Source organism: Eumetopias jubatus, unplaced genomic scaffold, assembly GCF_037043125.1.
Source record: "Eumetopias jubatus isolate StellerSeaLion01/CBP00866 unplaced genomic scaffold, mEumJub1_p1.0 scaffold_16, whole genome shotgun sequence".
Taxonomy (NCBI): Eukaryota; Metazoa; Chordata; class Mammalia; order Carnivora; family Otariidae; genus Eumetopias; species Eumetopias jubatus.
In genome coordinates, this window is record NW_028274822.1 from 57874012 (window position 1) to 57900773 (window position 26762).

The 26762-nt window shown below is 39.2% G+C and overlaps 1 protein-coding gene across 1 annotated transcript in view; it reads left to right on the forward strand.

Moving 5' to 3' along the window:
- The window catches only part of PTPRM (protein tyrosine phosphatase receptor type M), an 824025-nt gene that overhangs the window by 333541 nt on the left and 463722 nt on the right, over positions 1–26762 (forward strand). The window contains exon 4 of the mRNA XM_028123955.2: positions 18761–18839. Coding sequence (XP_027979756.1) covers positions 18761–18839 — 79 coding nt within the window. The remainder of the gene's footprint in view (positions 1–18760; positions 18840–26762) is intronic.

The window sequence follows — 26762 nt, forward strand, 5'->3', positions numbered from 1 at the left end:
GTTTCAGTCTTGGCAGTTTATAGGTTTCCAGGAAGGCCTCCATTTCATTCAGATTGCTCAGCTTATTGGCATATAGTTGTTGATAATAACTTCTAATAATTGTTTCTTTTTCCTTGGTGTTAGTCATGATCTCTCCCCTTTCATTCATAATTTTAATTTGGGTCCTTTCTCTTTTCTTTTGGATAAGTCTGGCCAGTAGTTTATTGATCTTATTGATTCTTTCAATGAACCAGCTTCTAGTTTCGTTGATGTGGTCTACTGTTTCTGATTTCTAATTCATTGATCTCTGCTCTAATCTTAATTATTTCTCTTCTAATGCATGGCTTAGGCATCGTTTATTGCTTTTTCTCTAGTTCTTTAAGGTATAGAGTTAATTGGTGAATTCGGGATTTTTCTATTTTTTTGAGTGAGGCTTGGATGGCTATGTATTTCCCCCTTAGGACCGTCTTTGCAGTATCCCATAGGGTTTGGACCGATGTGTTTTCGTTCTCATTGGTTTCCATGAATTGTTTAAGTTCTTCTTTGATTTCCTGGTTGACCCAAACATTCTTGAGCAGAGTGGTCTTTAGCATCCAACTGTTTGAATTTCTTCCAAAGTTTTTCTTGTGATTGAGTTTCAGTTTTAAAGCATTATAGTCTGAGAATATGCAGGGAATAATCTCAATCTTTTGGTATCTGGAGACTTGATTTATGACCCGGTCCGTGGTCTATTCTGGAGAAAGTTCCATGTGTGCTCAAAAAGATTGAGTATTCTGTTGTTTTAGGGTGGAATGTTCTATATATGTCTATGAGGTCCATCTGGTCCAGTGTGTCATTCAAAGCTCTTGTTTCTTTGTTGATTTTTCTGCTTAGATGATCTGTCCATTGCTGAGAGTGGAGTATTGAGGTCTACAATTAATGTATTATTACCAATATGACTCTTTATTTTGGTTAACAGTTGGCTTATATAGATGGTGCTCCCATGTTCGGGGCGTAGATATATACAATTGTTAGATCTTCTTTTTGGATAGATTCTTTAAGAATGATATAGTGTCCTTCTGTGTCTCTAACTACACGCTTTAGTTTAAAATCTAATTTGTGTGATCTAAGAATTGCTACCCCAGCTTTCTTTTGAGGTCCGTTGGCATGGAAGATAGATCTCCATCCCTTCACTTTCAGTCTGGATGTATCTTTAGGTTCAAAATCAGTCTCTTGTAGACAGCATATGGATGGGTCCTCTTTTTATCCAGTCTGCAAACCTGTGCCATTTTATGGGAGCATTTAGGCCATTCATGTTGAGAATGATTATTGAAAGATAAGAATTAATTGTCATCATGTTGCCTGTGAAGATGTTGTTTTTATAGATTGTCCCTGTAAATTTATTTTGTTTATCATTCTTGGGGTCTCTCTGCTTTTATAGAACCCCCCCTTAATATTTCTTGCAGGGCCAGCTTAGTGGTCACATATTCTTTCAGTTTCTGCCGGTCTTGGAGGCTCTGCATCTCTCCATCCATTCTAAATGACAGCCTTGCCCGATAAAGTATTTTTGGCTGCATGTTCTTCTCGTTTAGTACCCTGAATATGTCTTGCTAGGCCTTTCTGGCTTGCCAGGTCTCTGTGGATAGGTCTGACGTTATTCTTATGTTCCTTCCTCTATATGTAAAGAGTCTCTTCCCCCTAAGTGCCCTTAAGATGGTTTCCTTGGTTCTAAGATTGGGGAGTTTTATTATTACATGCTGGGGCATTGTCCTGTTTTCCTGATCTTGGGAGGGGTCCTTTCTGCCTCTAGGATGTGAATGTTTGTTTCATTCCCCAGATTAGGGAAGTTCTCAGCTATGATTTGCTCAAGTATATCTTCTAGTCCTCTCTCTCTCTCTTCATCCTCTCAGGGATTCCAATAATTCTGGCATTGGAATGTTTCATAGTGTCACTTATTTCTCTGATTCTATTTTCATGGATTCTGAGGTGTTTTTCCCTGGCCTCCTCTTTTCCCTTTTTATCTATTAATCGGTCTTCTAGATCACTGATTCATTCTTCTGCCCCGCTGACCCTAGCTGTTAGATTATCTAGATTAGATTGGATCTCACTGATAGCATTTTTCAATTCTGCCAATTCAGCTTTCATTTCTGTTCCTAGAGTCTCTATGTTGCCATTAATTGATTTCTCCATTCTAGCTATTGTCTTCACAATTGGTAACCTGAATTCCATCTCCGACATCTTGGTTATATCTGAATCTGTAAATCTGTGGCATAAATTATAATCTCTGAGTCTTTCCTATTTGTGGGTTCCTCCTCCTAGTCATTCTGTTGATGGGTGGTTGAGAGAATGTGTAGAGTCCAAATTATTGACCAGACCCCAAGCAAGATGCACCTGTTTTCTAGGGACCTTAGGGTTGCTGGCCTCTTGTTTTCCCAGCCTGTCTTCTGGAGGAGGGGCCTGCTGCACTGTTACTCAGGCAACCCTGTTTGGGCGGAGTTGCCCTGACCCCTGTCGTGGGGGATGGGCTCAGTGGAAACCGGGTTTTGGGGTCTTTTGTTCTCTGGTGGCTTTCTGCATCTCTTCCGAGAGTCAGAGCAGAAGAGACCATTTGCAGCCTTCTGCCTCAGAGGGGAGAGATCACTGTCTGTTTTTCTGTGAGCTCTCCAGGCCACACTCTCCATTTCTGTCTGTGCTGCTGTAAAGTGCAGTGTCCTGGGTTGTGTGCCCCTCAGCAGCACTCCCAGTCCTTACCTCCAGGTTGGAGCCTGTCTCTGCCCTTTATTCTTCTAAAACTGCCAGCTGCTCCCAGTTCGGACGTGTGGCCCCACCGCTCCGGGTTTCCATCCAGGGGCTGCCCTAAAGTCCTTTACCTGCTGCTACCGGTCTGGTCTGTGAGTCTTTGCCCGTCCCCAGTGCGCGAGGCTGTTGCTCACCAGTGTAGAATCCCCACGGCCAGCCTCCCTCCCGCTGCTGTTTATCCTCCGATATCTGCCCACGGAATCATGGCTCCCCACGTGGTACCTCAAAACCAACTGCCTGCGATATTCTGTTTGTAGAGATCCACATCTATCTTCTTACATCTCAGGCTGATTTTGTGGGTGCTCAGAGTGGTCCGGTAGATATCCAGCTCAATTCTGGTTGGAATTGGGTCCCCTACTCCTCTGCCATCTTTCCCCCCCTCGAGAAAATAGCGTTTTACTTGAGTCAGTTAATACGTCCATATAAACAAATATTTCCATATTTCTTTGCTGATTTTTTTAAGGTCATGTAGGTTGTGGTTTTCCTTTGGCTCTTTAGTATTAGAGAAAGTTTTTTTTTTACTATATATGTTTTTGTGAATGAGTATGATCCACCTTTGGTTTTTCTTTTTCTTTTTTTTTTTAATCAAAACCGGAAGGGATCTCCCAGGTTTTGTGTGGGAGGACAGAAATATACTATTTAATCCCTTTTGTCGTAGGGAATTGACACATGACTTCCACCAACACATTTTCCATGGTGAGTATTTGTGTTGGTAAGCAAACCCCTTTTCTTTGCTCATACCTGGAAAGGAAAAGTGGCAGCATGGAAATCTAATTTTGCTCTTCACTGAAGCAGGGAGGATCAGGGATGCTGAAGTGTTAAACTGCTTTCATCTCCTGTTTGGCAGGCATCTGAAGGATAGCTTGATGTCAAACCCCTCACAGGCGCATGTCCAAGGTGGCTTTTCATAAGCAAACAAAAGAGTGCTAAGTAGTGGTTTAACTGCTTGTTTCCTACCTGAGAGCAAATGGCTGTTCCTAAAAGCTCCAAAGACTATGGTATCCAAGATCTTGTCTCCAGAGATGTTATTTGTTGATGTATTGAAAGAATATCGATTCTCTTTATTCTACATTTCTTTACATCCCATGACTGCAAATAGTATCTGGGAGCCATCAGTAGAAATGAGTACTGTGTCTTTCCTGTGCCCTAGTCCTTTGATAGAAATGGAGACTCAGTGTGAAGCCGAGCACACTCATGCAGTTGATTTTCATTCATCGTTGTTTTTTTTTTTTTAAAGATTTTATTTATTTATTCATGAGAGACAGAGAGAGGGAGAGAGAGAGAGGCAGAGGGAGAAGCAGGCTCCCAAGGAGCAGGGAGCCCGATGCGGGACTTGATCCCAGGACTCCGGGATCATGACCTGAGCCAAAGGCAGACGCTTAACCATCTGAGCCACCCAGGCACCCTCATTCATCGTTGTTATGTTGTGTGACCACAATGAGTGCTGGCTGAGTTAGTGAACACTGAACTGTTGTTTCCATGGGAGGAAGTAAGGGATTAGTCCCGAAAGCCTCCGGTCTCAATATTTTCGTTAACTCTTGAACACACATAACTTTGTCTTATGGGTCTCTCTGTTAAGGAATACTTAATGTACAACGTTGATTTTTTTTTTTTTTGATGTAGTGATCCATGATTCATTTTTTGTGTATAACACCCAGTGCTCCATTCAATACGTGCCGTCCTTAATACCCATCACCAGGCTAACCCATCCCCCCACACCCCTCCCCTCTAGAACCCTCAGTTTGTTTCTCAAAGTCCATAGTCGCTCATGATTCATCTCTGCCTCTGATTTCCTCCCCTTCATTTTTCCCTTCCTACTATCTTTTTTTTTGTTTTTAAAATATAATGTATTATTTGTTTCAGAGGTACAGGTCTGTGATTCAACAGTCTTACACAATTCACAGCACTCACCATAGCATATACCGTCCCCAATGTCTGTCACCCAGCCACCCCATCCCTCCCACCCCCCACCACTCCAGCAACCCTCAGTTTGTTTCCTGAGATTAAGAGTTCCTCATATCAGTGAGGTCATATGATACATGTCTTTCTCTGATTGACTTATTTCACTCAGCATAATACCCTCCAGTTCTGTCCACGTCCTTGCAAATGGCAAGAGTTCATTCCTTTTGATGGCTGCATAATATTCCATTGTATTTATATACCAAACTTCTTTATCCATTCATCTTTCGATGGACATCTTGCCTCTTTCCATAGTTTGGCTATTGTGGACATTGCTCCTATAAATATAAGGGTGCACGTACCCGTTCGGATCCCTACATTTGTATCTTTGGGGTAAATACTCGGTAGTGCAATTGCTGGATCGTATGATAGCTCTATTTTCAACTTTCTGAGGAACCTCCCTACTGTTTTCCAGAGTGGTTGCACCAGCTTGCATTCCTACCAACAGTTAGGAGGGTTCTCCTTTCTCCACATCCCCACCAACATCTGTCGTTTCCTGACTTGTTAATTTTAGCCATTCTGACTGGTGTGAGGTGGTATCTCATTGAGGTTTTGATTTGTATTTTCCTGGTGCCAAGCCATGTTGAGCACTTTTTCATGTGTCTGTTGGCCATTTGGCTGTCTTCTTTGGAAAAATGTCTGTTCGTGTCTTCTGCCCATTTCTTCATTGGATTATTTATTCTTTGGGTGTTGAGTTTGATAAGTTCTTTACAGACTTTGGATACTAGCCCATTATCTGATGTCATTTGCAAATATCTGCTCCCATTCTATTGGTTGTCTTTAGGTTTTGTTGACTATTTCTTTTGCTGTGCAAACGCTTTTTACCTTAATGAAGTCCCAATAGTTCATTTTTGCCCTTGCTTCCCTTGCCTTTGGCGATGTTTCTAAGAAGAAGTTGCTGCAGCTGAGGTCGCAGAGGTTGCTGCCTGTGTTCTCCTTTAGGATGTTGATGGACTCCTGTCTCACGTTTAGGTCTTTCAGCCATTTGGAGTCTATTTTTGTGTGTGGTGTAAGGAAATGGTCCAGTTTCATTCTTCTGCATGTGGCTGTCCAATGTTCCCAACACCATTTGTTGAAGAGACTGTCTTTTTTCCATTGGATATTCTTTCCTGCTTTGTCGAAGATGAGTTGACCATAGAGATGAGGGTCCATTTCTGGGCTCTCGATTCTGTTCCATTGATCTATGTGTCTGTTTTTGTGCCAGTACCATACTGTCTTGATGATGACAGCTTTGTAATAGAGCTTGAAGTGCGGAATTGTGATGTCACCAGCTTTGCTTTTTTTCTTCAGCATTCCTCTGGCTATCCGGGGTCTTTTCTGGTTCCATACAAATTTTAGGATTATTTGTTCCATTTTTTAAAAAAAGTGGATGGTATTTTGATGGGAATTGCATTGAATGTGTAGATTGCTCTGGGTAGCATTGACATCTTCACAATATTTGTTCTTCCAATCCCTGAGCATGGAACGTTTTTCCATTTCTTTGTGTCTTCCTCAATTTCTTTCATGAGTATTTTATAGTTTTCTGAGCACAGATTCTTTGCCTCTTTGGTTAGATTTATTCCTAGGTATCTTATGGGTTTGAGTGCAACTGTAAATGGGATCGACTGCTTAATTTCTTTTTCTTCTGTCTTGTTGTCGGTGTATAGAAATGCCATTGATTTCTGTGCCGTGATTTTATACCCTGCCACTTTGCTGAATTCCTGTATGAGTTCTAGCAGTTTTAGGGTGGAGTCTTTTGGGTTTTCCACGTAAAGTATCATATCATCTGCAAAGAGTGAGAGTTTGACTTCTTATTTGCCGATTTGAATGCCTTTAATTTCTTTTTATTGTCTGATTGCTGTGGCTAGGACTTCTAACACTGTTGAATAGCAGTGGTGATAGTGGACATCCCTGCCGTGTTCCTGACCTTAGGCGGAAGGCTCTCAGTTTTTCCTCATTGACAATGATATTCGCTGTGGGTTTCTCATAGATGGCTTTTATGATATTGAGGTATATATCTTCTATCCCTATACTCTGAATTGTTTTGATCAAGAAAGGATGCTGTACTTTGTGAAATGCTTTTTCTGCATGTATTGAGAGGATGATATGGTTCTTGTTCTTTCTTTTATTAATATATTGTATCACATTGATTGATCTGCTCTGTGGATGTTGTATCAGCCTTGCAGCCAAGGAATAAATCCCACTTGGTTATGGTGAATAATCCTTTTAATGTACTGTTGGATCCTATGGGCTAGTATTTTGGTGAGAATTTTTGCATCCATGTTCATCAGGGATATTGGTCTATACTTCTCCTTTTTGATGGGGTCTTTGTCTGGTTTTGGGATCAAGATAATGGTGGCCTCATAAAACGTGTTTGGAAGTTTTCCTTCCATTTCTATTTTTTGGAACAATTTCAGAAGAATAGGTATTAATTCTTCTTTAAATATTCGGTAGAATTCCCCTGGGAAGCCATCTGGCCTTGGGCTTTTGTTTGTTAGGAGATTTTTGATGACTGCTTCAATTTCCTTAGTGGTTATAGGTCTGTTCAAGTATTCTATTTCTTCCTCATTCTGTTTTGGTAGTTTATAAATCTCTAGGAATGCATCTAATTCCCCAGATTATCTAATTTGCTGGCATATAGTTGCTCATAATGTTCTCATAATTGTTTGTATTTTCTAGGTGTTGGTTGTGATCTCTCCTCTTTCATTCATGTTTTTATTTGTTTGGGTCATTTCTCTTTTATTTTTGATAAGTCTGGCCAGGGTTTTATCAATCTTACTAATTCTCTCAAAGAACCAGCTCCTAGTTTTGTTGATCTGTTCTACTGTTCTTTTGGTTTTTATCTCATTGATTTCTGCTCTGATCTTTATTATTTCTCTTCTCCTGCTGTGTTTAGGCTTTATTTGCCTTTTTTTCTCTAGCTCCTTTAGGTGTAGGGTTAGGTTGTGTATTTGACACCTTTCTTGTTTTTTGAGAAAGGCTTGTATTGCATATACTTTCCTCTTAGGACTTCCTTTGCTGCATCCCAGAGATTTTGAACAGTTGTGTTTTCATTTTCATTGGTTTTCATGAGTTTTTTTAATTCTTCTTTAATTTCCTGGTTGACCCATTCATTCTTTAGTAGGATGCTCTTTAGCTTCCATGTATTTGAGTTCTTTCTGAGTTTCCTCTTGTGATTGATTTCTAGTTTCAAAGCATGTGGGCTGAAAATATGCAGGGAAAGATCCCAGTCTTTGGGTACCGGTTGAGACCTGATTTGTGACCTAGGATGTGATCTATTCTGGGGAATGTTCCATGGGCACTAGAGAAGAATGTGTATTCTGTTGCTTTGGGATGGAATGTTCTGAATATACCTGTGAAAGCCCTTTGGTCCAGTGTGTCATTTAAAGTCTTTATTTCCTTGTTGATCTTTTGCTTAGATGATCTGTCCCTTTCATTGAGGGGGGTGTTAAAGTCCTCTACTATTATTGTATTGTTGTGGATGTGTTTTTTTACTTTTGTTATTAAATTGGCTTATATAATTGGCTGCTCCCATGTTAGGGGCATAGATATTTACAATTGTTAGATCTTCTTGTTGGATAGACCCTTTAAGTAGAATATAGTGTCCTTCCTCATCTCTTATTATAGTCTTTGGTTTAAAATCTAATTTGTCTGTTATAAGGATTGCCACCCCAGCTTTCTTTTGGTGTCCGTTCGCATGGTAAATGGTTTTCCACCCGCTCACTTTCAATCTGGAGGTGTCTTTGGGTCTAAAATGAGTCTCTTCCAGACAGCATATCGATGGGGCTTGTTTTTTTATGCAGTCTGATAGCCTGTATCTTTTGATTGGGGCATTTAGCCCATTTACATTCAGGGTAACTTTTTTTTTTTTCTTTTTCTGGATAACTAGTGAACGATATGAATTTAGTGCCATTGTATTGCCTGTAAGGTGACTGTTACCATGTATTGTTTGTATTCCTTTGTGGTCTTTGTTACTTTTAAGCTCTCTCTTTGTTTAGAGGACCCCTTTCAATATTTCCTGTAGCGCTGGTTTCATCTTTGCAAATTGCTTTTGTTTTTGTTTGCTCTCGAACCTTTTTCTCTCTGCTTCTATTTACAGTGACAGCCTAGCTGGATATAGTATTCTTGACTGCATATTTTTCTCGTTTAGTGCTCTGAATATATCATGCCAGTCCTTTCTGGTCTGCCAGGTCTCTGTAGATAGGTCTGATGCCAATCTAATGTTTCTACCATTGTAGGTTACTGATCTCTTGTCCCAAGCTGCTTTTGGGATTTTTCTCTTTGTCTCTGCGACTCGTAAGTTTTACTATTAGATGTCCAAGTTTTGACCTATCTTTATTGATTTTGAGGGGGTCTCTGTGCCTCCTGGATTTTGTTGCCTGTTTCCTTCCCCAAATTAGGGAAGTTCTCTTGTATATTTTGCTTCAGTATACCTTCTGCTCCTCTCTCTCTTTATTTCATTCTTGGATCCCAATTATTCTAATTTTGTTTCATCTTATGGTATCGCTTATCTCTTGAATTCTGCCCTCGTGATCCAGTAGTTGTTTATGTGTCTTTTTCTCAGCTTCTTCATTTTCCATCCTTTGGTCTTCGATATCACAAGTCTCTCTTGTGCCTCATTTATGTTAGCAGTTAGAGCCTCCATTTTTGATTGCACCTCATTAATAGCCTTTTTGATTTCGACTTGGTTAGATTTTAGTTCTTTTATTTCTCCAGAAAGAGTTTCTGTAATATTTTCCATGCTTTTTTCAAGCCCAGCTAGTATCTGTATAATCGTTTTTCTGAACTCTAGTTCTGACATCCTACTAATTTCTGTATTGATTAGGTCTCTGGCAGTCGGTACTGACTCTTGTTCTTTTTTGAGGTGATTTTTTCCATCTTGTCATTTTGTCCAGAGGCAAATAGATGAATGAGAGAATAAAATGCTAACAGGGTAACAATGACCCTAGAACAATATACAGTAAAGAAATCAGAAGAGACTTGAAACCGGGGGAAAAGAAAGGGACAGCCAGAAAAAAAAAAAATAAAAAGATAAAAAAGAAAAGAATATGATCAAATATGATCAGGCTGGTCCCTAGATCAGTGCCACACACTAGATCTTGGGCATATTTTGTTCTGTTAAAGAAAGTGCTCCCACAATTTTAAATAAAGAAAAACATATATGTACAAAAATAAGGTTAAATATGAAGGGCTGGAATATGTGTGTAAATACGAAAATTATAACAGATTTTATGAAAGGAATTGATAAGGGAAGAAGTTGGTTGAAAAAAAGAAAGAAGTGGGGCGCCTGGGTTGCTCAGTCATTAAGCTTCTGCTTTCTGTTCAGGTGATGATACCAGTGTTCTGGGATTGAGCCCCGCATCGGGCTACCTGCTCCACAGGAAGCCTGCTTCTTCCTCTCCCTCTCCCCCTGCTTTTGTTCCCTCTCTCGCTGTGTCTCTCTCTGTCAAATAAAATCTTAAAAAAAAAAAAAAGAAAGAAAAAGAAAAAGGAAAGAAGGGAAATTAAAAAAAAAAAAAAGAAAGAAGGTAGAGAATATGATCAGGCAGGAGACTAGAACAAAGCCATACACTAAAGATTCATGGTATATTTTGGTCTGTTAGAAGAAACTGTATCCCAAAATTTTAAAGAGAGAACTTATATATATAAGGTTAACTACTATGAAGGGATAGAATATGACTTTAAAAATGAAAAATAAAGATTTTTTAAAAAGTTATTGATAAGATGTTGGTTGGAAAAGGGAAAAAGAAAAATTAAAAAAAAGAAAATTACAAAAATTAACTTTGAAAGACTAAGGGATCGGGGGAAAAAAAGCCATGCATTCTATGTGCAGTATTCCCGTTGTGCTGGAGTTTTGCTGTTCTTATTGATCGGTGAAGTTGGTCTTGGCTGGCTGTTCTTGCTGGTCTTCTGGGGGAGGGTCCTGTTGCCGTGGTTTCCAAATGTCTTTGCCGGAGGCGGAATTGCCCCGCCCTTGCCGGGTCCGGGCTACGTAATCTGCTTGGGTTTGCTCTCGGGAGCTTTTGTTCCCTGCAAGCTTTCCGTACGGCTTTGGAGGATGAGAGTGAAAATGGCGGCCTCCCAATCTCTTCCCCGGAGGAGCCGAGAACTTGGGGCCCGTTCCTCAGTGAGCCCCAGAGAAAAGCAGTCAATCACTCCCGTCTCCCCGGTCTCCAGCCGCACTCCGTGCTCACCCGGCCTGTGACCGAGCGTTTCTATGTCTGGCACCCGACCCCGTGTGGAGTCTCCAAACCCAGCGGATCCCTGCGGGGCCCTTCCACGCCGCTCCTCCCCGGGGAGGAAGGGGAGTCTCCCCAGATCTGCTGCTTGTCGGGTCCCCGCTGAAAGAGCAGTGGCCCGACTGTGCCTCGGATCACGGTTCATGGCATCCCCGAGGTGAGAGCTCACTCCTCGGCTCCGTCTCTGCAGCTGGCTTTCCCGCTCCGATACCTGGGAGCTTTGCTGCACTCAGGCACCCCCGGTTTTTCTGTGACCCTGAGGGTCCTGAGACCACACTGTCCCACGAGGGTTCCATCCCCGTGCTGAGCCACTGAAGCGACGTCCCTCAGAGTAGCCGACTTCTAAAAGTTCCGATTTTGTGGTCCGCGGCTCTATCACTTGCCAGAAGCAGCCTACGGAGGCCCCCTCCCCCGCCGTCTATCTTCCCGAATATCACCTCGGATTCACTTCTCCGCTCGTCCTACCTTTCAGAAAGTGGTCGCTTTTCTGTTCAGAGAGTTGCTGCTATTCTTTTCTTGTATCTCCTGTTGAGTTCATAGGTGTTCAGAATGGTTTGATCCCTATCCAGCTGAATTCCTGGGACCAGACAAAATTTAGGCCTCATACTCCTCCGCCATCTACGTCGTTGATTTTTAACATTAAACTCAGCCAAAAGTATGATGACTTATGCCTGAATGAAACTTCCCTAAGACACATATTTTCTCCATAAGGCACAGTGCAGCCTTCTTGTGCTTTGGAACACTAGACAACACCTCAGCATTGCATTTGGGTGCCATTTTAAATAGCAGCATCACCCATAGAAGGCACAAAAATAGGAAAAATGCCTTACCAAACAGACTGGGGTAAGGACATACGTTTATGGTATGAGACCTGAATCAAAAGAGCATTGTGTTGACTGACCTCAGCTGGGATGCGCAACTCAAATTTTACCCCTCTGTGCATGTCCACAAATGACCATGAAAGCTTTTCATATATTGGTTTTGGGGTCTCAGATAAGCTAGTGAGTAGGCAAATTCGCAAATACAGAATCTGCAAATAATGAGGATTAATTATATTTTTTTTCAGGCCAGATCCCCCCCCCAAAAAAAAGGATTAAATGCTGGGTTTTGGCAAAATTATTCCAGAATAAGCAAGGATGGCTCTGTGATTTTTGTTGTACTGATCAAACACTTTAGTTTTCAACTTTTTCAAGTAATCACAATTTCGATTGACTTAGAGGGCAAAGCCATTTTTCCTAAAATTGTGTGTGTCTCAGTAAATACAAAGATACTTCCATGAAATCTATCTTGTGCCAAAGAACATGGCGTAGAATCATCACTGAGGGTTAGGTTTTAATATTAAAGTGTTAAACGTTCTCAGTAGTTCAGTTTCTTTGTAGAAGATTTGACTGCTAAATGAGTTGGGTTTTATTTTATTTTTTAATTTGATTTAATTTTGTATACAGTGTTTTGAGGTCTATCAAGTAATTAGTGTCTATGGTTTTGTTTTGGTATGCAATTATGCTTTTTAAAAAAATGGTAATGATACTATAAGCCTAAGTGGGTATTAGAAATGATACCCATGTGACGCACTTGAAGCAATTCGGTCCAGGGGGAGGGCTTCCCCCTGCCATTGCTGGAATGCGAGGCTCCCGCACGGAGTGCAGAGCATGTTGTATTTGGTGGTGACAAACTCTTGCTCTTGATACATGCTTTCTTGTTATCCAGAGTAATGGCAGTTGTTGGGGAGCCAAGCAGGAAAGGTTTGTTGGTTTTTTTTTTTTTTTGTAATCTGGAAGCTTGGTAGTCATAAATATTTCAGGCTTTGTGGGCCAGATGGTCTCTGTGACATCTACTGAGCTCTGCTGTTTTTGTGCGAAGCTGTTCTAAACGATACACAGTTGAATGAACATGACTGTGTTATGATAAAACTTTATTTGTAGACATTGAAATTTCAATTTCATATAATTCTCATGTGTTGCTAAATAACTGTTCTTTTGACTTTCTCCCACTGTTGAAAAGTATAAAAACCATCCTTACTTTGTGGGTAACACAAAAACAGAGGTTGGGGCGATTTGTCCTGTTGACTACAGTTTGCTGACCCTTGTCTTAAAATTTCTGTTGTTAAAACTATGTCATATAACTGTTCCTTGCATCTACATTGCTAGGTTAACCAGATGATTACTACATTCCTTACTTAAATGTGGAAGTAAAAATTTTAGAACATACATATATATATATATATATATATATATATATGAATTAAAGGATATATATTTTTGTGTGTGTGAATGCATGGTTGTGTATTATATATGTATATGTGTGTATAGATATGTATGTATGTATCGGTCAGACATATGTATGTGTGTGTGTATGTATGTATATTCTACATATATGGAGTCTCTCATGCTTACTAGTTAAAGCAGTTCAGTAAAGAGTCCAGACTTAGAAGTAAAATAGACCTGGAATTACACCCTGACCCTGCAATGTACTAATTGTGTGATCTCAGAAAAATTACATAATTACTTTCTGAGTCAGCCTCCTCATCCCTGAAAGGGAATTTGCTTGCCTCAAATGGTTGGGGAAAATTACATAATATATGCAAAAGATACCTGAGACATAGATGGTTTTTAAATTTTTGAATTTTCCTAAATGAAAAGACTTGGTATGTTTCTTAAAGAGAGACAAACCTCACTTCTTAATATAGACTTCCAGTGTATTCTGTTCTATTTGATAAAAGTAAGCATGGGCACATCTGCAAATCAGTTTGTTTCAGCTTTCTTTTTCCTTTTCCAGTGGTGCTGTTGGTGTTCTCCTGTTATTACTTCTTTCCTCTGACCTCTATCTTTTTGGCCCTCGATGCTGGCATTTTCAGACATCCCAGGACTCCCGCTGGGTTCTGCATGTACTTGTTATACTTCACTAGAGCAATACCTGTACTTTCAGTAGAGTAGTTCCTTATTTGACAAAAACAGACAAAAATATTTTTGCTTTTGGAGCTTTCTTGGTAAGGGCACTGGCTAGAAAAAAGTACAAAATGAAAAACTTGCCAGATAACAAGAATTCAAGACAAGGAAACCTTTTTATGGGAGTCTAAAAATCTGTTTTTAAGAAATGTATTTAAAATAGGCCTCATGTTCTCAGGGCATGTCTTAACCCTCGTGTTTGTTAGAAGCAACAGAGTGAATCTCTTACTGGTCAGATGTTCAAATCAAGTTAGCAGTCAGTCTAAGATTGTTGTAGACCACCTAAATTCAGGAATTTTCATTCAGTCATATTTATTTCAATATAGCAAACTTTTCAGTACAAATCAAACCTACTTTATAATTGTGGTATGTGTTGAAACATTTATATACTAAGTTATAAACTTGAAGCAGCTAATAAAACTTGTACTCATAAGCCCTTTAACTAAAATTACTAAAAAAGAGGTGGAAAATGGTCTTTTGAAAAACTTGCTTCAGTTTTTGGAAAGAAGCATTGGCGTTACTGCTTCCAAACTTGCAGCACATAATTCACCTTCTTAGGTATAATACCTAAATGTGTCATGTAAAAATTTTATTGGTATATTGTATGTCAATATATACATGTGTGTGAAGTGTGTGAACACACCCACATAAACTTATCTATGAATATTATTTTGTCCTTTTTGTCTCTACAGTTAGGGAAACTAAGTTAAGTCAGTGCTGGAATCTCCTAGGCTTTTGAAGTTTACTTTCCAAAATTTCTAATTAACTGAATGGAGCAGTCCATTGTTCTCTTGGTGTATTTGCAGTGAGATGCCTTTAGAAGACTGAGGGGAACAGATAAAGTTTCAGAAATAAATCTGTGTTTGATTCTTTTGTTGTGGCCTCACTGGCAAGTCGTCTTGCTGGGAATCTGGAGTGCATGGGCTTGCTGCTGAGTCTCTCTGCCTCCGGGCCAGCAGGGACACTTGTAAGTCCTTTTGGGGTATCTGTGAGTTTAACGAGCAGGGTGAGAAATGGATTGAAGGTTGTGTTGGCTGTGTCAGAGGTGTCCTGGCTGGTTGGGTAAGGAGGAGGTGACAGTCCTGTGGTGGAGAAAGATCACAGTCCTGTGAGCTCTTTATTGTTCCCACCTGTTAGATGGCCATCGTCTCGTTCTGTTCGTTGATTGTGTTCCTTATTTTTTGTGGACTTGAAGCCTAAATTTCGTAAAATTGTCTAATATTTTTTGTATCCCTCTCAGAGCTTACAGTAAATATCCTATAAATAGTTGGACAATAAGACTCAGAATCTTTGAGTGTGAATCTTTTAGGGTCATAAATTCTGTGAATGTGATTAATGAAAAAACTGGTTCAAAGGTTTTAGGATGACTTATCGAGGTCTCTCATTTCTTCCCCTCCTTTCTTTCTCTCCCATTCTTTCATAGGGCCATGGTCCTATATTGGTTTAAATGAAATATTATGCTTTGAATTTACACATGGCAACTTCAAAAATAGATCCACATGAACATTTTTGTATGTACAATATATTCTAAGAGTTAGCATATCTCTTCAAAAATAAAGATTATTCCATTTTTATAAGAAGCTTCAACCCATGTAGTTGATAAAGTAAAAATATGGCTTGTTGTGAAGGACAGTTTTGCATCTGTTCTGTTCGTGATGTTTATCACAGTACTTATCACAGTGCGTGGAAGAAAGAGGACACCCAGTGGAGACTTGAATTGAATGAATGTGTAAGAGGGAGGGAAGAAGGAAGGGAGGTCAGCTGGGAGGAAGGAAGGATGGATGAACATGTCTGGTTTTGGCTTTCAAAATACCCTTTCCATGACCAACGCCATGGAGTTCTTGGGTAGCTGGTGGTCACGGACATTGGTGTATTCACTGGCCATTGTGAACAGAGCAGGCAGCTGGGTCCTGTGCTGCCTGCTCTTGCTGTCTCCTCCCAGGGCCCCAGCTTGGAGGGCTTCTGGAGGGCTCTTTCCCCCACTTGCTGTCAGGACTCATCTGCTTTTTGTTCTCTCAACTGTCCTTTTCTAGACTTCAGCAGAGAGAGAAATATATGCAAGATTACAGATTGTAATACTGTGCATTCATCTTCCTTTCTCTGTGTCATCAGTGAAAAAATATATATATACTTACAAATAGGACAAAGTGTTTTTGTTTTGTTTTGTTTTGTTTTCATTTCTGTTCTCCTTTGGTCCTCTCCTCTCCCCTGTATGTTTTGTATTTCAGTGTTGTGACATCATGGTGTAGGGTCATCTAGTCTAGCAGATGTTTCTGGGATGACTTCTTATCTAGGGAGCCCCCTGAGCTTTTCCGTTTTGGGCTCTGCTGATTGCTTTCTCCATTTTTACATCCATTGCACACACATAAATAATGCAGTCCTAGGGTTGAAGTGTTTGTTCAGGCAATGTGTAGTAGTGTAAACATCCAGAAAGACTGGATTTTTAACAATTATTGTGTATCTGAATCTCTTTGTTCTTCAAATATGAATCCTTGAAGAATTTTTTCATGAACTGATAAATAAGATGATGGGGTGATATCGGCCCAGTGTATGTACTGTATTAAGCGCTTAGTAAATGGTAATTTATAGTTACTTTTTTAAGTTAAAATTTTTGTGGAGATAATTGTGGAGTCAGATGCAGCAGTAAGAAATAATACAGATTCCTGTGTACATAGTACCCAGTTTCCTCCAATGGTAGCAGTTTGCAAACCGCAAGTATAATATCACAACCAGGATATTGACATGGTTGAAATCTACCCTTTTTCAGATTTCCCATTTTACTTGTGCATGCATGTGTGTGTATTTAGTTCTATACATTTTTTTGCTTTTGTTTTACTGTAGTAAAATACAAATAACATAAAATTTATCATCTTAATAATGTTTAAGTATACAGTTCAATGGTATGAAATACCTTCTTAATGTTGTGCAACCATCACCAGCATCCATCTCCAGAACTCTTTTCACCTTGCACAACTGAAACTCTGCCTCTGTAAAATAGTAACTTCCCATTGCCCCTCTCTTCAGCCACTGGCAACTATCATTCTGCTTTCTGTCTCTCTGGATTTGATTGTTCCAGGTAACTCATATATGTGGGGTCATACAGTATTTGCCCTTCTGTGGCTGACTTATTTCACCCATCGTAATGTCCCCCAGGTTTCTCCACGTCATAGCATGTGTTGGAATTTCCTTCCTTTTTAAGACTGAATAATATTTCATTGTATGTATTTACCCCATTTTGCTTACCCATTCATCCATCAATGGATACTTGGTGGTTTCCGTGTTTTAGCTATTGCAAATAAAGCTGCTGTGAACTATACAGTTTTATTACCTGAGGAGGTTTGTGCATCCATCACTACAGCAAAAACCTTAAAGGTTCCAGCATCACAAGGATCACTCAACTCGTGTTGTCCTCTAACCACCCTTTCGTCCCTTCTTCCTCCATCCCTAAGCCCTGGCAACGACTAATCTGCCCTCCCTTCAAAAATGTTGACTTTACACAATACTACATAAATGGAATCATATAGTAGGTAATCTTTGTGATTGGCTTTTTCACTCAGCATAATTCTCTAGAGCTCATCCTATCATCAATAGTTATTTCCTTGGTATTGTGGAGTAGTATTCCATGCTATGGATGTACAGCAGTCTTCTTTATTATTTACCATTGAATGCCATCTGGGCTGTTTCCAGGTTTTGGCTACTATGAGTAAAGTTTTTCATTTGTGTACAGATTTTTATAGGAATGAAACTTCGTTTCTCCAAGAGTGCAGTTGCTGTTTTTTTTAAGACTTAGAAAATTTATTTTGCATGAGCCACAGTCTCCTTGATGATGCAGATATATGTAAATGGAGATGAAAATAATGTCATGTGGACCTTTTTAATAATAGCCATATTAGACAACTTCAGACAGTCATGTTAAGAACATTGATAACTTCTTACTGCTTTTTTTCTCCTTTAACCTCAATTTCTCTGAAGTGACCCTACAATCTCAAAAATATCGTTCATTCTGAGAACTTCAGAGCATGTTGCCCTTCTTTTTCTGCCTTACTTTTCCCATGATCAAGCAGTTGCTAAAGACCTCTTGATTTTAGCACTGTAGAGATTTTTATGTCATTCTGCTCTTAATTCATATCTCTGCCCTCTGAGTTTCAGCAGCCATGGCGTCTTTATATTACTAATATAGTGTCTTCCCTGGAATCCCTGCCCTAGGAGAGGAGCCTCTGCAACCTGGTCACAGCTGACTTTTATAGCTATATGTCCCAATACTCCTCTTCATGGCCATGGCCATGTCCACCTCAGGGCCTTTGCAGATGCCCAGGAAGAAGCCTTACTCTCCTTCCTCATTCATAATCAGCTGTTAGGAGAACTGCAACCTCCTCACAGGAGGTCCTTTTGGTATATGTTATTCTAGTACCCTGTACTTTTCTTTCACAGCCTTTATGGTAGTTTTTTCATTTTAGTTGTATAAAACCCAGGGCCCCACATGGTTCAGCATGGTCATAGAATCCCCTCAGAGGAACTGACCAGAAAATATGTTCTCGTAAAGCAATTTAAATCTCAACATTGTCTATGGTAAATGACTTTAAGCCTCCATCTTCCAAATATCAGCTCTTAACCATGGTATTACCTCCTTACCAGGTGAGTCTTGAGGTAGGATGATGTCTGACCCAGCCCTTCCCATTAACCTCCCTGAAAACTGGGTTGGGATCTTTTCTATATTTGTCATCTTAAAACCTGGAACATTGACTGGCAGATATTAGGTGCTCCATTAATGGTTGTTAGAAACATGATGAATGAATGAACAAACTACATTTATGTGTAGGAGACATTTGGTAAAACTCTGACAAAATGAGTGAATAATATAAATCTTTCTTAATTTTCCAGGTGATTTTTGAAGTGATAACTTCTGGACATCAAGGCTACCTTGTTATTGATGAAGTGAAGGTGTTAGGACATCCGTGCAGTAAGTTGCCTCAACTCTTACACATTTGGGTCCATCATTGGGGGCATATTTATGTTACAGATTAAGAGAAGACACTGAAACCTGGGGAGAAGTTATCCTGCTAAAAGAGTTCCTGACAAGTCTTTAAGTGTTGCTTTGTTAGCCCAGAAGTCCAAAAACATCTATTTCGTATGTCATTCATTGTATGTAACTGAGCGTCTCTAAAATGAAGATTAGGAATGAGGACTAATGGCCTGCTTTGGTATAATCAAACATCCTTGCGATGATCTGTGGATTTCCCTTTTAAATAGAAGCACAGGTTGAACATTGAGAATCTGTGCATTTTGCTCCTAAATTCAGTGTATTACTGGCATACTTTCAAACAGCAGGACCCCAAACAGGCCTGGGATCTGTGAAATACAAGAAATGTACCTGAACCACTTAGGGACTCCAAAAATGGCATGAAATTCATCTTTTAAAAATTAATACTTTAGGGCGCCTGGGTGGCTCAGTTGGTTAAGTGACTGCCTTCGGCTCAGGTCATGATTCTGGAGTTCCGGGATCGAGTCCCACATCGGGCTCCCTGCTCAGCAGGGAGCCTGCTTCTCCCTCTGACCCAACCCCCTCTCATGTACTCTCTCTCATTCTCGCTCTCTCAAATAAATAAATAAATCTTTAAAAATTAATACTTTAAAAATTCCAATGGGTGATAAACACACCTTTTTTTTTTTTTTGCTGTTCAATATGAACAGCTATTAACAGGCTGTCAAATTTGTATCTGAACCATTGTCATTAAATCAAAATAAAATATTGCACGTCAGCCAGTTCCATTTCTCCCCTGCCTGTCCTGGGGCCGCCACTGGGTGAGCTTGCTGCATCCTCCTCCATCTGTAAGGTTCGTATTCCACAAGCAGCAGAAACAGATGTAGCTGCTTCAAGCAGAAAATCTTTGTATAGAAATGGAATTGGTGGCAAATAGAATCACGGGGAACATCGGTGATCTAGGCTCCAGTAATGGGTGGGAACCAAAAGAGAGACTCTGCAGTCAGAACCATGGTGACTGCTATGCCTGAGGGGCCATCTGTGGGAGCAGGGGGGCTGCAGCCTTCTCTCTGGCCACCTGACCCTTGCCACCTGCCAGAACATTTGTCACTGTCTCTGTACCTTTGCCTGCTTGGCCTTAGGCTCAAGACCCCGAGTGAGGTTATCAGGGCTGGCAAGCTAGATCATGTGCTCATTCCCTTGCTAGCAATCGGGGTCATCTAGGAAATCCCACTGTGGCTTTTTTGCCTTCTGTCGTGGGAGTTAGGCCAAGACTTTTACCAAAAAACATACAGTGGGGCATTTCCCAACCCCAGAATAGTGCTTTGAGAGCTGAGCAACCAAAATACTACAAATGTCTGTGTGTGGGCATATGTGTACATACTTGCGTACATGCATGGAGGTGTGCTTTTTCCCATAATCACTCTGGTTCATAAAAAGTAAGAAAGTAATGTTTGCCTTTTGTAAATTGGAATGAATAGTATCCAGCTGTACAAATTACTCTATTTTTTTTCTCCACTTAGCGTTATGTTTTTTAGGTAAATCCATGATATTCTATCATATGAATATACTATGCTTTATTTTTCTGTTCTTCCATACACATTTAGTTTTTTTCTCCCAGTTCTTTATGACAAACATGGCTACAGTGAATATCTGTGTGAGTGCCTCTGGGTGCAATGTACAAGAACCTCAGTAGGGTATATTTTTAGAAGCAGAATGGCTGGGATGTAGGGTAGAAACACTTTTAGTTTTACTAGATGGTGCCAAGTTGCTATGAAAAGTGTCTGAACCAGTTTATATTCCCACCAGCGCGCATGGGAGTTTTGTTTTCCCTATATCCTTGCCCAAAATTGATATTGTCAGACTTTAAATCTTTGGCCGTGTGAGGGATGACAGCCTGCTTTATTTTTAGGGTCCCCGGCATTAAAGGGAGAGAGACTGGCTGGTTCAAACATTCCTGAATTTGTGCTGGTGGTCCCTACCCCAATTCCTGAGAAAGTGGTTATACCTGCAATGATATTAAAGATACGAACATTTGCAGAAGTGTCTCTGCTTTTATTGCCTGGATTGAAGAGATCATGAGCTCATTCTCTGTGGTAGTTACCGAGAGCCCTTTGTGGTCATTATCTGATGAGGGTATCATGGCACAGTCATCTGATTCCATCCAGAGGGATTTTGCTCTCTCTGCGATCTTTATCTGGTGCTCAGAGCTTGCCATGGCACCAAAGTTCAAACACCACAGTCATCTTGTTCCTTACTGAGGCAGACATTACTTTTGTAACACATTACATTTGCCTTTCTTCTGTCTGCAAGACTGGTGAGTTCAAGAAGAATTTCTCCCCTTTTTTTTTCTGAAAAGGCAGGAAAACGAACAGTGCTGTACCTAACTGGAACAGCAGGGCAAATTTAGGAAGCGGAATATAATTACCTGAGTTGGAACTTGGCCAAATCCTCAAAGTAATAGCCTTGGGCTTGGAAAAATGCCATAGGATCTTCTAATGTACATAAATGATCCCACCTCAGATTCACCTCTTACCAGGAGGTTAAAGAAAATAGAGGAATGATGCATGCCTGCTACGTGCTGAGTGTTCCCCGTTACCCAGAGCAACCTTCGCCCTGCTGCAGATGCAATGGATGAGGCCAAGTTTGCAAGGGTCCATCTTTTTCTCTATCCTGGGTTTGTTCTACATCTGGCCATTGGCCAACAAAATAGCTCCTGATGTGTGGCTCCTCCCATTCCGCAGTGTCTGAGTCATTGTCTTCAGTAAGATATAAAGACTTACTTAATGCTTGTCCTTCTATCAGAGCCTCCCAAAATGTGTCTCCCGCAGTTTTGTTCATTCCTTCCAAGCTCAGCTGCCTATAGTCATAGAAATGGTGTTTATGGTCTCTCCTTTGGAGAATACTGGTGCTAATACCTAAATGGCTTTGCAAATTGCTCTTAAGAGACACAGAATTGCAAAACAGGTTCTGTACCAGGGTAATGTATGGTACAACAGCATTTTGAACGGTAAGCTTTAAATGGTTTTGATGATGGGCCTTCTGTAATTATTTTTTCCTGAATCTCTAAGTTTATGGGGAAAACATGCAAATAAAGATTTTAAAGAAAGCAGTAGTTTGGTCTTAAAGTGTAAAGCTTTGCAGGTAATATTTTAGGGGATTTCCCAGCAAGATTTCTAAATAATAATCAATTACTTTGAAATCATGATAGTCATTAGATTTAAATCATAAGGGGGCATAAATATTTCATATCTAAAACTCTGCTTTCCAAAATGATGTAAAACTGCTGAACTTTATTTATTTCACTCTGAAGGCTACTGTTTGGATTTATATAGGTTTATGAGCAGGCATTTCAACATTTTTTTAAAAGTACTTGTTCTGTTAAGAGTATACAGTTGCTCATAAAATTGACTTTAGTGACAATAAAATGCAGGATCAGCATGAAATGTGGATATGGCTGTGCAGAATCAGCAGCTCGATGGTTTAAGCCCACATCTAATGAACACAGATAATTTTTGTATTTGGTATGCACACTCAAAATATATTTTGAGTTTGGTTCAATAATCCTAGTAGGAGAACCTGAAGAAGCATTTTATTAGCTTCATAATGTTGTCTCCTGTTTTTAAGTAGGTTATAAGCTATGCATGTCTGGGTATTTCGGTTATTACCTTGTAGTGCTGGTGCATATTTTTATGTCTTACAAGCCATACAGCGTTTTAACAGGTTTATGGAGATATAATTCACATATACAGCTCACCCACTTAAAGTGTACAATTCAGTGTTTTTAGTATATTCACAGAGTTGTGTAACCATCACCACAGTCAACTTTAGAATATTTTCATCACCCCAAAAAGAAACCCTGAACCCACTGTTAGGTCAGTTCTCCATTCCCTTGGCCTCCATCCTCAGCCTTAGGCAATACTTTCTGTCTCTCTAGATTGGCTTGCTTTCTCATAGTTCATTTAAATGGAATCATACAATACGTAATCTTCTGTTTTCTTTCATTTAGCACATTCCATGGTTCATCCAAGTTCTAGAGTGTTTCAATACTTCATTCTTTCTTGAAGCCGAGAAACAGTCCATTGTATGATAATACCGCATGTTCTTTACACGTCCATCAACTGATGAACGTTCGAGTTGTTTCTAATTTGAGACTATTGGGACTAACACTGTGATGAACATTTCTGTTACAGGCTTTTGTGTGGACATTTGTTTTCAATAATTTTGGATATATACTTAGGAGGATTGCTGGGTCACAGAATAACTCTTATGTTTAGCATTTTGGTTAACAGTGAAATTGTTTATCAAATTGGCTGCACCATTTTACATTCTGAGGAGCAGTGGACTCTTGCCAATATTTGTCATTTGTCCTTTTTTTTTCTTTTCTTTTTTTACCTCAGTGGCTTTGGAGTGGTATTTCTTTGTGGTTTTGATTCCCTAATGGCTAATTATGTTAAGCATCTTTTTCTCTATTGGCCACTTATATACCTTTTGAAAGAAATGACTATTTAGATTTTTTCCCCATTTCTAATTGAGTTATTTATTTTTCCTCAGTTTTATTGAGAAATAATTGGCATACATCCCTGTAAAAGTTTAAGGTATCAGCATGGTGGTTTAATATACATATATTGTGAAATGATTACCACAATAAGTTCAGCTAGCAACCATCTTCTCATTATAGATACAAAAAAGAAAAGGAAAGAAAGAAAAGGAAAACAAATGTTCTCCTTGTGATGAGAACTCATAGAATTTAGGAATTACTCTTGGTATATATACCAAGGTATACTCTATGGTATATATCACACAGCGGGGATAGCGGTAGTCATCATGTTGTATGTTACATTCCTAGTATTTATTTATAACTGGACGTTTGTTCCTATTTACCACCTTCCTCCCTTTCCCCTCCCTGCGACTCCCCCCAGTGACTACAAGTCTGATATCTGAGTTTGTTTTTTTATTTGTTTGTTTCGTTTCAGATTCCATATGTAAATGAAATCATACAGTATTTGTCTTTCTCTGTCTGATTTATTTCACTTAGCGTAGTGCCCTGAGGTCCATCCATGTTGTCACAAATGATATAATTTCCTTGTTTTTTATGACTGAATAATATTCCATTGTATATATATCCCACAGCTTCTTTATCCACTCATCAACTGATAGAAACTTAAGTTGTTTCCATGTCTTGGCTGTTGTAAATAATGCTGCTATGAACATGGGGGTGCAGATATCTTTTCTAGTTAGTGTTTTCGGTACATTTGGATAAATTGCTAGAAGCAGAATTGCTGGGTCATATGGTAGTTCTATTTTTAACCTTTGTGAGGATCCTCCATACTGTTTTCCATCGTGGCTGCACCAATTTACATTCCCATCAACAACACATAAGGGTTCCTTTTCTTCACATCTGTACCGGTATTTGTTACCTCTTATATTTTTGATGATGGTCATTCTAACAGGCATGAGGTGATATCTCATTGTGGTTTTAATTTGCATTTCTCTAAGGACTAGTGATGTTGAGCATCTTTTGTTTTCATGTACCTATTGATCTTTCATATATCTTTTTTGGAGAAATGTCTATTGAGGTCCTTTGTCCATTTTTAAATTAGGTTATTATTTTTTTGCTATTAAGTTGTATGAGTTTTATATATTTTTGGATATTAAACACTCATGATATATATGGTTTACAAATATTTTTCCCATTCCATAAGGTTGTCATTTCACTTTGTTGATAGTTTATTTTGCTGTGCAGACGTTTTTAGTTTGATGTAGTCCCACTTGTTTATCTTTTACTCTTTTCTTGTGCTTTAGGTGTCATATCCAAAAAGTTATTACTAAGACCCATGCCAAGGAGCTGTATTCCTTTGTTTCCTTTCAGGAGTTTCATGGTTTCATGTCTCACATTTATGTCTTTAATCCATTTCAAGTTAATGTCTATGTATGGTGTAAGATATGGGTCAAATTTCATTATTATACATGTGAATATCCACTTATCCCAGCTTCATTATTGAAAAGACTATCTTTTTTCCATTGGGTATTCTTGACTTCCTTTTTAAAAATTAGTTGACTTTGTGTGCTGGGGTGTATTTCTGGGCTCTCAATTCTGTTCCATTTTTCTATTTGTCCATTTTTATGCCAGTACCCATGCCATTTTGGTGACTATAGATATATAGTGTAGCTTGAAATCAGGAAGTGTGGTGCCTCCTGCTTTGTTCTTCTTTCTCAGGATTGCTCTGGATATTCAGGGTCTTTTTGTGGTTCCATGTAAGTTTTAGGAGTGTTTTTCCTACTTCTATAAAAAAATGCTTTTGGAATCTTAGTAAGAACTGCATTGAATTTATAGATGGCTTTTGGTAGTATTAACATTTTAAAAATATTAATTCTTGGGGTGCCTGGGTGGCTCAGTCGGTTAAGTGTCTGCCTTTAGCTCAGGTCATGATCCCAGGGTCCCGGGATCGAGCCCTGCATTGGGCTGCCTGCTTAACGGGGGAGTCTGCTTTTCTGTTTTCCTCTGACCCTACCCTCTGCTCGTGCTCTCACTTTTTCTTTTCTTTTTTTTTACAATTTTATTTTGAGAGAGAGTGAGAGAGCACAAAAGCTCTCACTTTCTCACTCAAATGAATAAAAAAATGTTCAAAAAAATAATAAAAGTATTAATTCTTTCAATCCACGAACACAGGCTACCTTGCCATTTGTGTCTTCTGAAAATTTTTTTCATCAGTATCTTGTCGTTTTCAGTGTAGAGATCTTTCATCTCCTTAGCTAAATTTATTCCCAAGCATTGTATTGTTTTGATGCTATTGTAAATGCGATTGATTGCTTTATTTCTTTTTCAGAAAATTCATTGTCAGTGTATAGGAACACTACTCCATTTTGTATGTTAATTTTGTATTCTGGGACTTTACTGAATTCATTGATGTAATAGTTTTTTAGTTGAGTGTTTAGGTTTTTTTGTATATAAAATTATGTTATCTGCAAGTAAGGTTAGTTTTCGTTCGTTCTAATTCTGATAATTTTTTATTTCTTTTTCTTGTGTGATTGCCCTAGCTAAGACTTCTAGAACTATGTTGAATAGGAGTGGTTAAAATGGCAATCTTGTCTTGTTCTAATCTTAGAGGAAAAGCTTTCAACAGTTCATCATTCAGTGTGGTATTATCTGTGGGCTTGTCATATGTGACCTTTTTGTGCTGAGATACGTTTCTTCTATCTATAATTCATTCAGTTGTTATCCTGAATGGATATTGAATTTTGTCCAGTGTTTTTTCTGTACCTATTGAGATGCTCATATGAGTCTTCTTATTCATTCTGTTAATGTGATATAATCATATTGATTGATTTGCATATGTTGAACCATCCTTGCATCCCAGGAATAAATTCCACTTGATCAAAGTGTATGATCCTTTTACTGTGCTGCTGAATTGGTTTGCTAATATTTTATTGAGAATTTTGCATCTATATTCATTAGGGATGTTGGCCTGTAGTTTTGTTTTGTTTTGTTTTTAGTAGCTTTCTTTTCTAATTTTAGTATCAGGATAATGCTGGACTCAAAGAATGAGTTTGGGACTATTTCCTCCTCTTCAATTTTGTAGAAGAGTCTGAGAAGGATTGGTGTTAATTCTTCTTTAAATGTTTGGTAAAATTCAGTGGTGAAGCCATCTGGTCCTGGGCTTTTCTTCGTTGAGAGATTTTTGGTTACTGATTCATCTCCTTACTCATAATTGGTCTATTCAAATTTTCTATTTCTTCCTGAATTATTGGTGGTAAGCTGTATGTTTCTATGAATTTTTCCATTTCTTCTAGGTTGTTTGGTTTGTTGGCATAAAGTTCTTAGTAGCCTCCTATGTCCCTTTGAATTTCTGTGGTATCAGTTGTAATGTCTATTTCGTTTATAATTTGTTGCTTTGGGTC